This window comes from Semicossyphus pulcher, unplaced genomic scaffold, assembly GCF_022749685.1.
Source record: "Semicossyphus pulcher isolate SPU_LCO1_2020_fin unplaced genomic scaffold, fSemPul1.0.p SCAF_22, whole genome shotgun sequence".
Classification (NCBI taxonomy): Eukaryota; Metazoa; Chordata; class Actinopteri; order Labriformes; family Labridae; genus Semicossyphus; species Semicossyphus pulcher.
In genome coordinates, this window is record NW_027211696.1 from 14,927,030 (window position 1) to 14,939,462 (window position 12,433).

The window sequence follows — 12,433 nt, forward strand, 5'->3', positions numbered from 1 at the left end:
GGGAAGTCAAAATACGTCATTCCAATTTAAAACTCAAAAATTACAGGTAGAAGTTAGACGGTCAGTTAACACTTTGTTTTTGTTATATTGCCGCTTTCATGTGTTCCACAACTCTTTCTTTTTTCTTCTTTCAACATGAGGAGTTGTTGGCTTTGAACTGTACTAAACGCAAAAGTCACAACAGTAAAAACAATATCGCTAACCTCAACTGATTTGGTCAGAGCAGTGAAGTCTTATTTAGTTTTAGTTTTCTGGAGAGGAAGACATGCATGCTTAAAGGTAAAATATATCAGAATATCACTGAGGCAGTTTAATGATGTTTCAATTGTTTTTCAGGCTCTAAAACTGATGTTAAGGTGATTGATTTGCTTGTTTTGCCATGTGAGAGCAGGTAAACATGCAGAATGCTTTGGAATGAAAACACACACAAAAAAAACCAATATCACAAACATGTGTACAGGGTGTCCTTTGATGAACTTGTAGGTCCTGAAAATAAAGGCCTGTGTCCACTAACGGCGTTTTTTGGTGCTGGCAGCGCCTATTTTCTCTACAAAACCAATGCAGCTCAGCCTTTTCAGCACCTCTCAGTTGAAAATAGTTCAACTTTTGGAACACCGCCGTGCTGGTCAATGTAACTTCTCCTTCACTGACCAATCAAAATCAAGAAGAGACGGGACTTCAGATTTCAACTTTGTAGACAACAACGGCGAAGGTGGAGCTAATCCTCGCGTTTTTTTCCGAGGGTACAATTTCCAGGTGTAGAGCTTCTACTTATGCCAGGACACGATTCCTTTCCATTGCTTTTCCGCATTTTCTTTGTAAAATTTCTGTGAATAAAAAGCAAATATTAAGCATACAAAGCAATTAAAAATGTACTTCACCGTCTCTACCAAAGGAAGCGGAAGTGCTGCCAGACAACTTTCGTAACCTAGCAACAGCAAGTGCCGGTGAGAAGCGCTCTGAAATTGAGGTCTTGCGCGCTGCCTCCACAAAAAAATGTAAATCCTGCATTGACAGTGCTTATACATGGACTTTTGCCTTTTTTTCTCACTTACTGTCACGTCAACTTCAAGACAGGTTGAGTGAGAGTTTGTAAGGTCAGTTCTGCCGCTGCCATTTCTCAGTGGAATTTCCTACATCATGTGAGCTTGCAAGATTAGCCAGATATGTGTGGGGTTTAGTAAAAGTGTGCAAACATACATTTTCAACTCTAAGAATAACTTTTACTGGTTTAAAGCAACTATTTTTTCTTCTAAATTCTAAAATCTGCATCTTTAAGTTATTGTGACGTTTGGCAGTTTTCTAACCATCTGTTATTTGACTGTGCTAATGCCTGTTCAACACACTGTCTGTGATGTGCAGACAATTCAGGGATTCAGTGGATACTTTCTTTGTTGTATTGTCTCTTAGAATTTGAGTTCACAAAGCGAGCAAAAGAAAATAATACGAGCAGAGGTTAAATAGATTTTAAGCTTAAATCTACTTTGACATCCTTCATATTTCACAGAAGGAAAACTACCAGGAGGCTTAAGGTGATAAGTGTCTGATATATCTACAGTTTTGTGAACATTAATATTGATATTCAAGAAAATGATCACAGTCTCCCAGCTACAACCGCAGCCTTCAACCTTAAATCAGCGACAAGAAAGGATTTAAAGAGTCTCTTCACTGGAGCAGCCTCAGGCTGAGCCCATGACAACATCAAACAAACAAGGGAAATTATGAAGACCTGTGCAACCTGCTCAAGATATAAATGATTTCAGTCTCAGAGGGGGACAATCTTGATGAGAGTGACATCCCATTGCGCCCCCAGTTTAACACACTTTACACACAAACGCACACAAGCTAACAAAGAGCTCTCACACATCCTTTTGCATAATTTTGCACCTATCTTGAAAAAGCTCTCCAATATCAGGTTTTGATAAACAACCTGGACCAGTCGTTAACTTACAAATAAAAACACTCAGCCATTTTCACAAACACTGAACCACTCACATAAAAACACCCCCTAAAGCTTCCATTTACCACCTGCTACTTCCATTCACACAATAACAACAGCAAAGATAGCTGTAATAATCGCACAGTTGTCAGGTTCTAAATCCAAAGCAGCCGACCAAGTGAATGTCTGAAACTACCAGTACTGCAAAAGAAGGCCTTTGTAGTGACCAGGACACTTTAGTATTATTAAAGACGCCTTTTAATCTGAAGTACAGAGGCATTACTCATTAATGATCCATATTTATCTAGAGTCATTCAATAATATCTGCACAGAAATGTTCTTACTCTACGCAAAAAATAAGTACTTGCGCAAAATCACCGTTGGATTTATGACACGTGCGTACCGGCCAATTTTGTTCTCACCACCGTGCGTATGTTAATAAATCAGAACCATTCTAAATTGACAGGCGCGTGTCCGCGATCTGCAATCAGCATACTGCCACGCCTCTATTTCTCTATATAAGGACATCTGTTTGGTGCCGCATGAAGAGAGCGGTGTTACGGAGAAGCTGAAAGAACGTGAAAGATGGCCTCAAAAGGAAAAAAGAAAAATTTCACATCAGCAGAAGTAGAAACAATTATAACAAAAGTGTTACATTTCAATATGAACATTTTCATATGCTCTACTCTATTGTAAACTTAATAAACTAACTCAGCTGTTATAACTGAAGATTTTATTTATATGACAATAAACTATGAGGATGACACGGCATTTACGTTTAATTTACGTTGATTAGTAAATTCAATTATTGTTGTCTATTAAAGCCTTTTTTTAATTAAAGTTTTAATATAGTATGCATTTAGTTAAAAGGGTGTGTATTCACATTTCCTAGGCCATTTCTTTCATCATTTGTGCGTACGCATGGTCTGAGGGAGTTCTAAATTTGTTCGCAGAGTACAAAGAAATTTAGGTAAGAAAAAATGTATGAATCCAAGATTTGTGCGTCAAACGTGCGTACGCACAGTTCAAGCACAGATTCGTGCGTACGCACTGTTCATAAATGAGGCCCAATCTGTCTGTGAATAAAGCGAAAGTGAAATTAAACGTTCAAAACTATTACAAAATGTACTTTTTTTTTGCTTTTCAGAGTTACTCTTAAAGCCGTGGAGGCGTGTCCGATTACGTTTTGATTGATCTCCCTAGCTCCGCCCACAGCACAAAGAAGTGCAGCTCTAAACAGTATGTTTGAGTTGTCTGACTAAAGCCCTGCCATCTGAAAACATCTCTTGCAATTGATAACTGAATGGTAAGAAACAAAATGCTTTGCAATCATAATTAGCAGTTAGCATACACATGCAACGTTAGCTAGTTAGATACCCCTATTTGTTGTCCAAGCAATGAATGCAATGCTAAATGAAGGCTCTGTAGCGTTAGCTAGTGCTCTATTATTACAGAACAAAACTCCCTCCACCACTGTTGCTTAAACTCTGGCAACCGTGGTCAACTCTCAACATCTGTGACTGCTTATAATCACCAGCAGACGGCGCTAACGCTTGGTGTAATTAGCCGAATAACTGCAGTGTGCCTAATGTAATGATGGGTTCAAAGAATTACTTGTGTAGGAAAGTTAAAGACATAACCTCAAAGATTTCAGTTTCGTTCTCTTTGCGGGAGTACACTTCCCACACATCCAGTCGCCACGGTTGGCTCCAGTTGTAACTCTTGATTTTCCTCGCTGACGGTCGCTTGTCTTTTTAGACTGTTTGCCTTCATCTGAGCGTCGAGTTTGTTTCTTTTTCTTTGGATTTTCACTTATTTTTGAAGTTGTATCTGTAGTCATCCATCTTTTCTTTGTTTGTTCAGCCATAGTAGATTACTGTTTACTCGCAACACTTGCAGAGACCAGAAAAGCAGCCGCTTAGCTCCGCCTACCATCTCTGGCAGACCAACCACTGCTGGGTGATGGAAAACGCATCACTAACTGGGTGCTGCTTATGATTTTTTCCCCAAGTTGCACCAGATAGTCTACAGATAGTTACAGTCTGTAATACTGCATATGCAAAGGCTTTCATCAGTGGGCCATAGGCTCAATCACCATTGTGTTACCTTATTCAGCGATAGATAGAGGCTTAACAGACATTTATTTAAATGAAAATCTTCGAGGTTATCACTTTAACAGACACTTAAAAGACAATATTTGAATTGAAACTCATTTTGAACCTTAATAAAAGGCATGTTAGGCCCTGAATCAGAGCTGTGAGGCTATAGTGGAATTATGTTTCCATTTGCTTTAATAGTAGAAAATTCTACAGTCAGTTAGTAAAGGACTGTGATGTAACCACACTGTATCTTTAAAGCAATAATGGTAATGTGTATGTGGGAGGACTTGTCTAATTTCCATAATTGACAAACACATTTTCACTGACACTCTGCATCGAGGGTCAGCAGTGCGGTTACTTTAATATCTTTGAATGCGTACTTTCTGTTTATTTCTGTTTCAGTTATCCTTGCTGAAGATTGTCATTCACCTACAACACCACAATTAACATTTGATGCTTCATTTACATCATTTGCATTAATGTATAAACACCCAAACGCATACGCCACTAACTACAGAGATAAACACATTTTGTAATCAGTGCACTGTTATTGGATTTACCCGGATGTCTGCGTTTGATATGAGGCTGCAAGATAATTGTTTGAAATAGAGAGAGATGACAACAAGTTAGAGTAGTAAAGTTCAAATCCTGGCTGATTTACGACACGCAGCGGCAGAAGATCACGTTAAAGAGGATTTATAGTTGAAGAGTTAAAGAGGCAAACGACACCAAAGCAGAAAATAAGTAGTTTATTAACTGTATGTCACTTTGTGTTTATTTGTAAAGTTCAGGTTTTATCATAATTATTGTAACATTCTTGGGTTCTATGGGTTTCTAAGCCCCAAAAGGTCACGAGTCTGTTACAATTTACTTTTCTGCTAAAAAATAATTTACCAAAACATTGCTCCAAAAGAAACACTTTTGCCACATTAGTTGGAAAACGTCGGCTTCCATCAGCAGTGATGACAGTCAGTGTAAATAGCCAACATAATTGCATTGCACACACTTTGACTTACCGCCACCCTTCAGAATGTCTTTTTGCGCCTCAATAATTAGCGTCGATGTTGCAAAGTGTTTGTGAATTAGATGCCGCATCTTATTTGCATGAATGCATCATGTACAACTCTGTCAGGGTCTGTTGTTGTTTGTTGTCAAGCTTTTTGTCTGTGTGCTTGAAGAAAGGTTGTGAAATAGCTATTATTAATCTTATTTCATTGTTGAATACATTCATTAAAATGTTAGCCGTTTAAGTAAAGCAATGTACAGCTATACAGGAATTGCCAGAAATTGACAAGCTGCCATTACTGCGGGGGCGTCTCCCGACAACATCTGTGCGTTTGAATGCAAGCTGTCCTCAGAAGTGAACAATTTAACTTTTGATAACTTTGTAAAGGACTTTGGGAATAAAGTGAAGTTCTCAGCTGTTCTAACAGTCGTGACAAACTTTAACTTTGGGAAAAAAGCGCACAATACACAAGCCTCTACGTCATGAAGAGTCCCTCTGTATGAGACCGGAAACTTTACCTAACTTACTGGCCGCGTAATGATAATAATAATAAGTTTATTCTGTATAGCACCTTTCACAGAGCACAAGTCACAAAGTGCTTCACAAAACAACAACAATACATTACAATAATAGTAAAACAATCATAAATAAAATTGAACAGAGAAAGACTACAAATGTGCAAAATTACAGGGGATGATCAAAGGCCAATTTAAAAAGGTGCGTCTTAAGCTGCTTTTTAAAAACGTCCGTAGAAACTGCAGAGTGTATTTGCACAGGCAGAGTGTTCCAAAGTGTTGGAGCTACAACTTCAAAAGCACGAACACCTTTACTTTTCAGTCGGACACGAGGGACGACAAGTGGACCCCGGTCAGAAGACGAGGGTCTACGGTTTACATGGCAATGTTTCTTAAATGGAAGAAACATGAACGACCTAATGTTTGTTCGATGAGTGTCGCCTGATAAAAGATGACTCCAAGATTTTTGAGATTAGCTTTTACAGCAGAAGAAAAGGATCCAATACACTTGATAAGGACCTCCGTCTTATTCGTATTTATCTGAAGGCAGCTGTCGTTCATCCAGTCCTTTATGGCAATCAGACAGTTGTGCAAAACAGAAAGAATTTCAGTGTCATCAGGTGTAGAGGACTAAGATACTCTTCAGAAGTGGAGCAATAATATTATAATTACATTAATACTGATCAATTATAATTACAGTAATTTTGGTCTGTGATGAGTAAATGCAGCTGGTCGTGGATTAAGCTAACTAGCTAGTAGATAAACGTTATATTACACAGCACTTCATCACAAATATGAGGCAGATGGCCATTTCTCCATTATGTAATCACGCTGTTGTTGTAACCGATATCAAACATGTAAAATCTAAATTATGTTAAGATCATCTGATTAAGGTACCCTTATCAGTAACTGGAGGCAGCTGTCCGACGTCTTTACTATCTATGCTGCTGTCAGAGCTGAGTTGCAACCGCAGTAATGGCGGCTCCACAAGTAGCAACACAAATTGGTCGCGGGTTTAGTCTATATATTGGTGTGTGAAAAAGAAGTGTGTCCATACTATTGTGAGCTAATAATGAAGCTACAGCCAGCAGCTAGCTAACTTAGCTTAGCGTAAAGACTGAAGTCGGGGGGAAATAGCTAGCTTGCTCTGTAAAAAGGTAACAAAATCTGCCTACCAGCACCTCTAAAGCTCATATAAACATGTTATATTGTGTTTGGTTAATCTCTACAGAAAACAAAGTGTTACAAGACAAACTGACATTATAAGGGGGTTTTGAACAGGACTTTTCCTTTAGCCCTGCCTTTCAGCCGTCGTCAGCGTGGGACACAGCCTCCAACATCATCAGAGGTTTGTCCTTTGTTCTCTTTTCTCCTTCTTTCAATTTACATTCAATTATATTTAGATTACATAATGTGTGTTTAACCCCTTTTAACTAATAAATAAATGCTTGACAATGCACTTTAAAATGTTGCATAAGAATACCTACTGCCAACCTCTCTGCCAGAACTCCGAACCCTGTAAAAGTTTTTATTGAATAATAACATGCTAATTTGGATCATACTTATTAATTGTATTATTAATTACAGTTACATAATCTATAGTTTATTTTATAAGACTTAATTACTTGGCTGTCTTTTCCCCTGAATTTGAAAGTGGTGCCCTGAGGTAGTCTTAATGTAAATTAGGTCCAATTACCTAAATTAATTATCAATAATTTCAGGTTATCGTTAATTATTTGTGATACCCAAATTAAATTTAATTGCCCCACAACAGTTACAGTACCTTACAGCCGTGGGCATACACCATAGGCCATGTAAACAGCAAACACAAGCAAGTGCACCAACAATTAAAATCAGCACACATACATACGCCTGCTCTATAAATAATGCCACACTTTCCTTTTTGCTTTTTCTCTCAGTTCTCCACCTCATGTTCCCTCCACTCGATCAGGCCGGCTTTCTATATTCTGTAAATGCAGCTCGTCCCCGGCACTCTAAAATTACATGCAGCCAGAGCAGTCTCACACTGCAAATGGAGCTGCTGCTGCTGCTGCTGCTGCTGCCCCTCCAAACACAATATCAGGTATAACTAGGAGTCTCTGCCACCTCAAGCCCTCAGATTTTTCACACCTTAGACCTCTGACAGCTCAGGCCGGGTTCGTTAGCATGAAGACATCTCTCCCATAACTAGCAAGTGCAGGGGACTATGTTGACATTGCTTCCCCTGTGGGTAGTAGACAAAAGAAGAGCATGTGTACACTGTAAGCAGTTTTTATGGTACAGTAACAGCACAGCAAAATAAGCAGAAACACAACATGTTGCCCCAGATAAAATTCTAAATTTGGTAGATTTTTAGATCATTTTGGGAGGTCATTTCTTGAGTTGGTCATAACTTATGGAAGAAGCCTTTTCTTTAACAGGTTTATATTTCAAGTTTCTCAAACATTAATAATGCAATAGCTCTGTGTGTAAAATACATAATGATAATGAGTTTACTTTGTCTTTATACATAAAAACAACTTGGTTTCTGTTTATTAGCTTTACACATTTATGTTTGTAAGGGTTTCAATGTCTGTTAAGTCTCTATCTATCGCCGAATGAGGTAACACAATGGTGATTGAGCCTATGGCCCACTGATGAAAGCCTTTGCATTTGCAGTATTACAGACTGGGTGTCTGTGACGACTTTCGCGGAGAAAATCCCAAGCGGCGCCCAGTTAGTGACGCGTTTTCCATCAGCCAGCAGTGGTTGTTCTGCCAGAGAGGGTAGGCGGAGCTAAGCGGCTGCTTTTCCGCTCTCTGCAAGTGTTGCGAGTAAACAGTAATCTACTATGGCTGAACGAACAAAGAAAAGATCGACGACTACAGATACAACTTCAAAAATAAGTGACAATCCAAAGAAAAAGAAACAAACTCGACGCTCAGATGAAGCAAACAGTCTGAAAAGGAAAGCGACCGTCAGCCAGGAAAATCAAGAGTTACACCCGGAGCCAACCATGGACGTCACTCATGCGACACTGTCTGAATATCTGGGAAGTGTGCTCCCGCAATTACCGTTCATCACCATAGGTGCCGCCAAAGAGAACGAAACTGAGATCTTCGAGATTACAACTTTAAAAGATACAAATGATGCATCTCTTTGAAATGTGGCCCCTCATGCTTTGATCTAAACCTTGAGATTGGATGCTAATCTTGTTTATACATTTTGAGATAAATTTCTGTTACACCTGAAGATACATTTTCCCTTAATTGTTTTGTTCTTTGCTAAAGTGTTTTATAATGATTATATAATAATATATTTAGGATATTCTTAAATGTAGTAATGCTACACTTTTCATCTTAACAGATTTATAAAAAGATATACAACAATCTCCTTGAAATGTGACCCCTCATGCTTTGATCTTTGTTCTGACCTTGAGACTGGATGTCAATCCCGTTTTAAGTAATAAAACAAACAATGTGAGTTTACTGTGTCTCGAAACATAAAAGCAACTTGATTTCTTCTGTTTATTACTTCTACACTTTGATGTTAACAGGGTTTTAATTTTGTTTATATAATAGCACTATGTGTATTAGCTGCATTTAATTTCCTTGAGGCAAATTTGCTGATCATAATCACCGACAGAAAAGCAATGTCCTTTGTCGAAATGTTGCACCCAAACAAATACACATGGAGTATTATAATGGCTGCTCCGGTGCCCGACACGGAAATATAAAAGGTTGTCGGAGCAAACTGAGACAAAATGAGTTTTGTGTCCGATAGAGACGTGCAATTAAACTGAGCATTCATTGTTATGCTTTCACGTTCTGCGTCTATTTTATACGCCTTGTGTTTATTTAATAATATACTGCACTGATTAAGTTGGGCGCACTAGTCTATTTAAGACGCCATCTGCTTGGAACCAAGAGAAAGAGTAATTAAAACAAGCTGCTGCTTAATAGAATTCAGTTAAAAAATACAAATACAATATGTGAGCCACTAGTCTTTAGGTTTTTATCCCTCAGGCAATTACAGTTTATCCTCAACAGAATTCAGTAAAAGTGCACAGGGCAATGAGCAAAAACCTGATAAAACTCGTGCTAATTTATACATACAGAAGCTCTCAAGGGCTTGGATGTGTGCACGCATATGTGCATACAAACAATGCACGTGCAGGCACACATACAAATTTCATTATGTGCTGTAATGCAGCCTCAAAATTAATTTCATTGCTGTTTGTTTGGGCTCAAAAAGTGATGATGGAGATCTTCAAATGCTGAATGAAGCTGGGTTCAACATTTGAAGGAAATACATTTAATTTACAGCGTAATGAGAATCAGTGATCAATGTTTAGTTTCTGTGCATTTGATTGCCAAACTGATTGTCAGACTGCATGCTTTTTTTCTCTGCTTGCTAATGCTGCAAATGTAAAATTCAGATTTATTATTTTTATTTATTTATTATTTATCATTATTTTATTTATTGAAAATAGATCGAATTTAAGATCTTATTTAAATCTGGCTTTTAATTTGGAATAAGGCCTCAGTTTTATTGTTTGTTTGTTTGTTTTTTTACATCATTGTTTCCTGGTTGTTTATTTTGTCTTACTTTAATTGCAACAGATTTTTATTCATTGATTTTATAAACATTGTGTTGATTTAATGATGTAATTCTTTAGTTTTTCAAAATGATATTGATTGTTGTCGATAGTTGTTCTTATTTTACGTCTGTGTTGTTTTTATCATTGCTATATGAAGCACTGCGGGCTGCATGTTTGTTTGCCATAGCTGTGGAGAAAGTTGTACAAACAGCTCGTGGTTTCGCCCATTCTACATTCCTACAACACCCAGCATGCATTGCATTGAGAGGAACAGCCCAGCGAGAGACACTGGAGTGAAATACTACTGTTTCACTGCGGGCAATGGCTCAGAGCGGTACAGAATCTGACATACGACGAAAATATACCGGTGAAACGTCTAAAAAATCTTCAGGTCTGCAGTCTACATTTCAAACCTGACGATTTTGAACGAGACATGACATCGGAGGCGGGCGTCCTAGATTGAGGAAGTGTAGTTTAGCAAGCTCCCTGGCCAGGTTTTCCAGGGCCCATTAAAGAAGCAGATAGGGTCTTCCAAAGTCACAGAGCCAAATTGCATTTTTTTCCTACCATAATGACATTAGCTCCCCACAATAGCATGTAGCACGGCTACAATTCGGTCATAGGTACAAGGTTGCCCTGCTTTTGTACAGCTATTCTGTATAACAGTGCAACCTCTTGTGTGATATTATTTTTACAACATTTCTACAAGCAGCATAGTAGTTGTATTTTATCTTTCATTTGGCTCCACAAACACAACTACTTTGTAATATCTCACATTTATATGTATATTCTCATTCATCAAGCACCCAGTAAAATGAGAGTCTGTTTGACAGTTGCTTTGGTTGCCTGTGTGATTCTGAGGTACCAGCTTGTTCAATCAAGACAGTCTGCTGTAATGTTAATTAACAGTATTCAGAAGACCTGAGGCGGAGTGATACATGTAGTTAAAAGTCTGAGTGCTGTTTTATATCAGCACTCGAGCAATGCCTCTTGTCCAATCAGATTACTTGGTCAGAACTTACTGTTGTTACAACATAAATAAAGTTGAGAGGAAGCATGATACTCACTCAAACACTCATTGGCCGAGTCCCCTGTGGCCCGGGCCCAGGGTCTGTCCTGGTAGAAGGGGTGACATCTCTGGCAGTCGTCTCCCACCGTGTGATGTTGGCAGGAGCAGACCAGGCTCCCGTGTTCCCCCTCAACACACTCGCTGGCGTGGCCGTGACACTTACATCTGAGGGAAACGCAGACGGATAAGTTATGTAAAGGACGCAGGTACAACTTCTTTATATTCTCTCTGTCTCTCCGTCCTTGCTGACTTAAGTGTAGACATACTGTATTTTATGCACACAGTGAGTTGACTAGAAGGCAGAGGAGAGAAGAAAGTGAGAGGGTGTTTCTACTGTACGGAGTTGTCACTTCGTATTAACTTTCACAGGCGTAAACATGGCCCTGAGATGAGTTGGGCTTTTCATTCCCCTTCAGCAACTGCACTATTCTGTACGCTCAGGGCTTCTACGCTCATTCTGTCCAAGAATGTATGAGCATCGACTGAATAAAAGAAGTAGACATGGCCGCTATGATGCCACCAGTTCGTTTTGGATGATGACAGTTTTAGAGCGTTGACGCCGGACGTTTCTGGGCACCGCCATCTTGGATTTTGGAACAAAAAGTGTCCAAATTTGGAGGATAGGGTGGATATGCATTGTTATGTCACCAGGCCACCTTGGTAGCGACTTGTCAATCACAGGTAGCCACACCCTGATGCATTCCCTGTTTTATTGTCGATATTTTCTAAATGGGACCATAAACTGGGTTATAAATTAACAGAGAGGGTTCATACAATCGGACTTCTTTTTGGAACTAGTGTAGTTGCCCCCCTACTGGCCATTAGAAAGAATGCAGGTTAGAGCCAATTCCTCATTGGCTTCAGTATTGAAAACAGAGGCTACCTCCACTTCTTATATACAGTCTATGGTAAAGCAACGAGCTGTGTGAGTAGTTGTGGTAAATGTAAACCTATATGTACTTTAAAGGGCCAGTTCGCCGATTTTCAACCTCAGTCCTATCATGCTATTATGGGGAGCTAATGCCATTATGGTAGGAAAAAAAGCTACTTGGCTCTGTGCCTTTGGAGGATGCTATCCACTTGCTAAACTACACTTCCTCAATCTGGGACGCCCGCCTCCGATGTCATGTCTCGTTCAAAATTGTCAGGTTTGAAATGTAGACTGCAGACCTGAAGATTTTTAAGACGATCCACCGGTATCTTGCCATCGTATTTCAGATTCTGTA

The 12,433-nt window shown here is 39.0% G+C and overlaps 1 protein-coding gene across 1 annotated transcript in view; it reads right to left on the reverse strand.

Annotated features, from left to right (window-relative positions):
* lamc3 (laminin, gamma 3) overlaps window positions 1–12,433 on the reverse strand; it is a 153,360-nt gene that overhangs the window by 96,788 nt on the left and 44,139 nt on the right. The window contains exon 4 of the mRNA XM_069673623.1: window positions 11,206–11,372. Within this exon, the coding sequence (XP_069529724.1) occupies window positions 11,206–11,372 (167 nt within the window). The remainder of the gene's footprint in view (window positions 1–11,205; window positions 11,373–12,433) is intronic.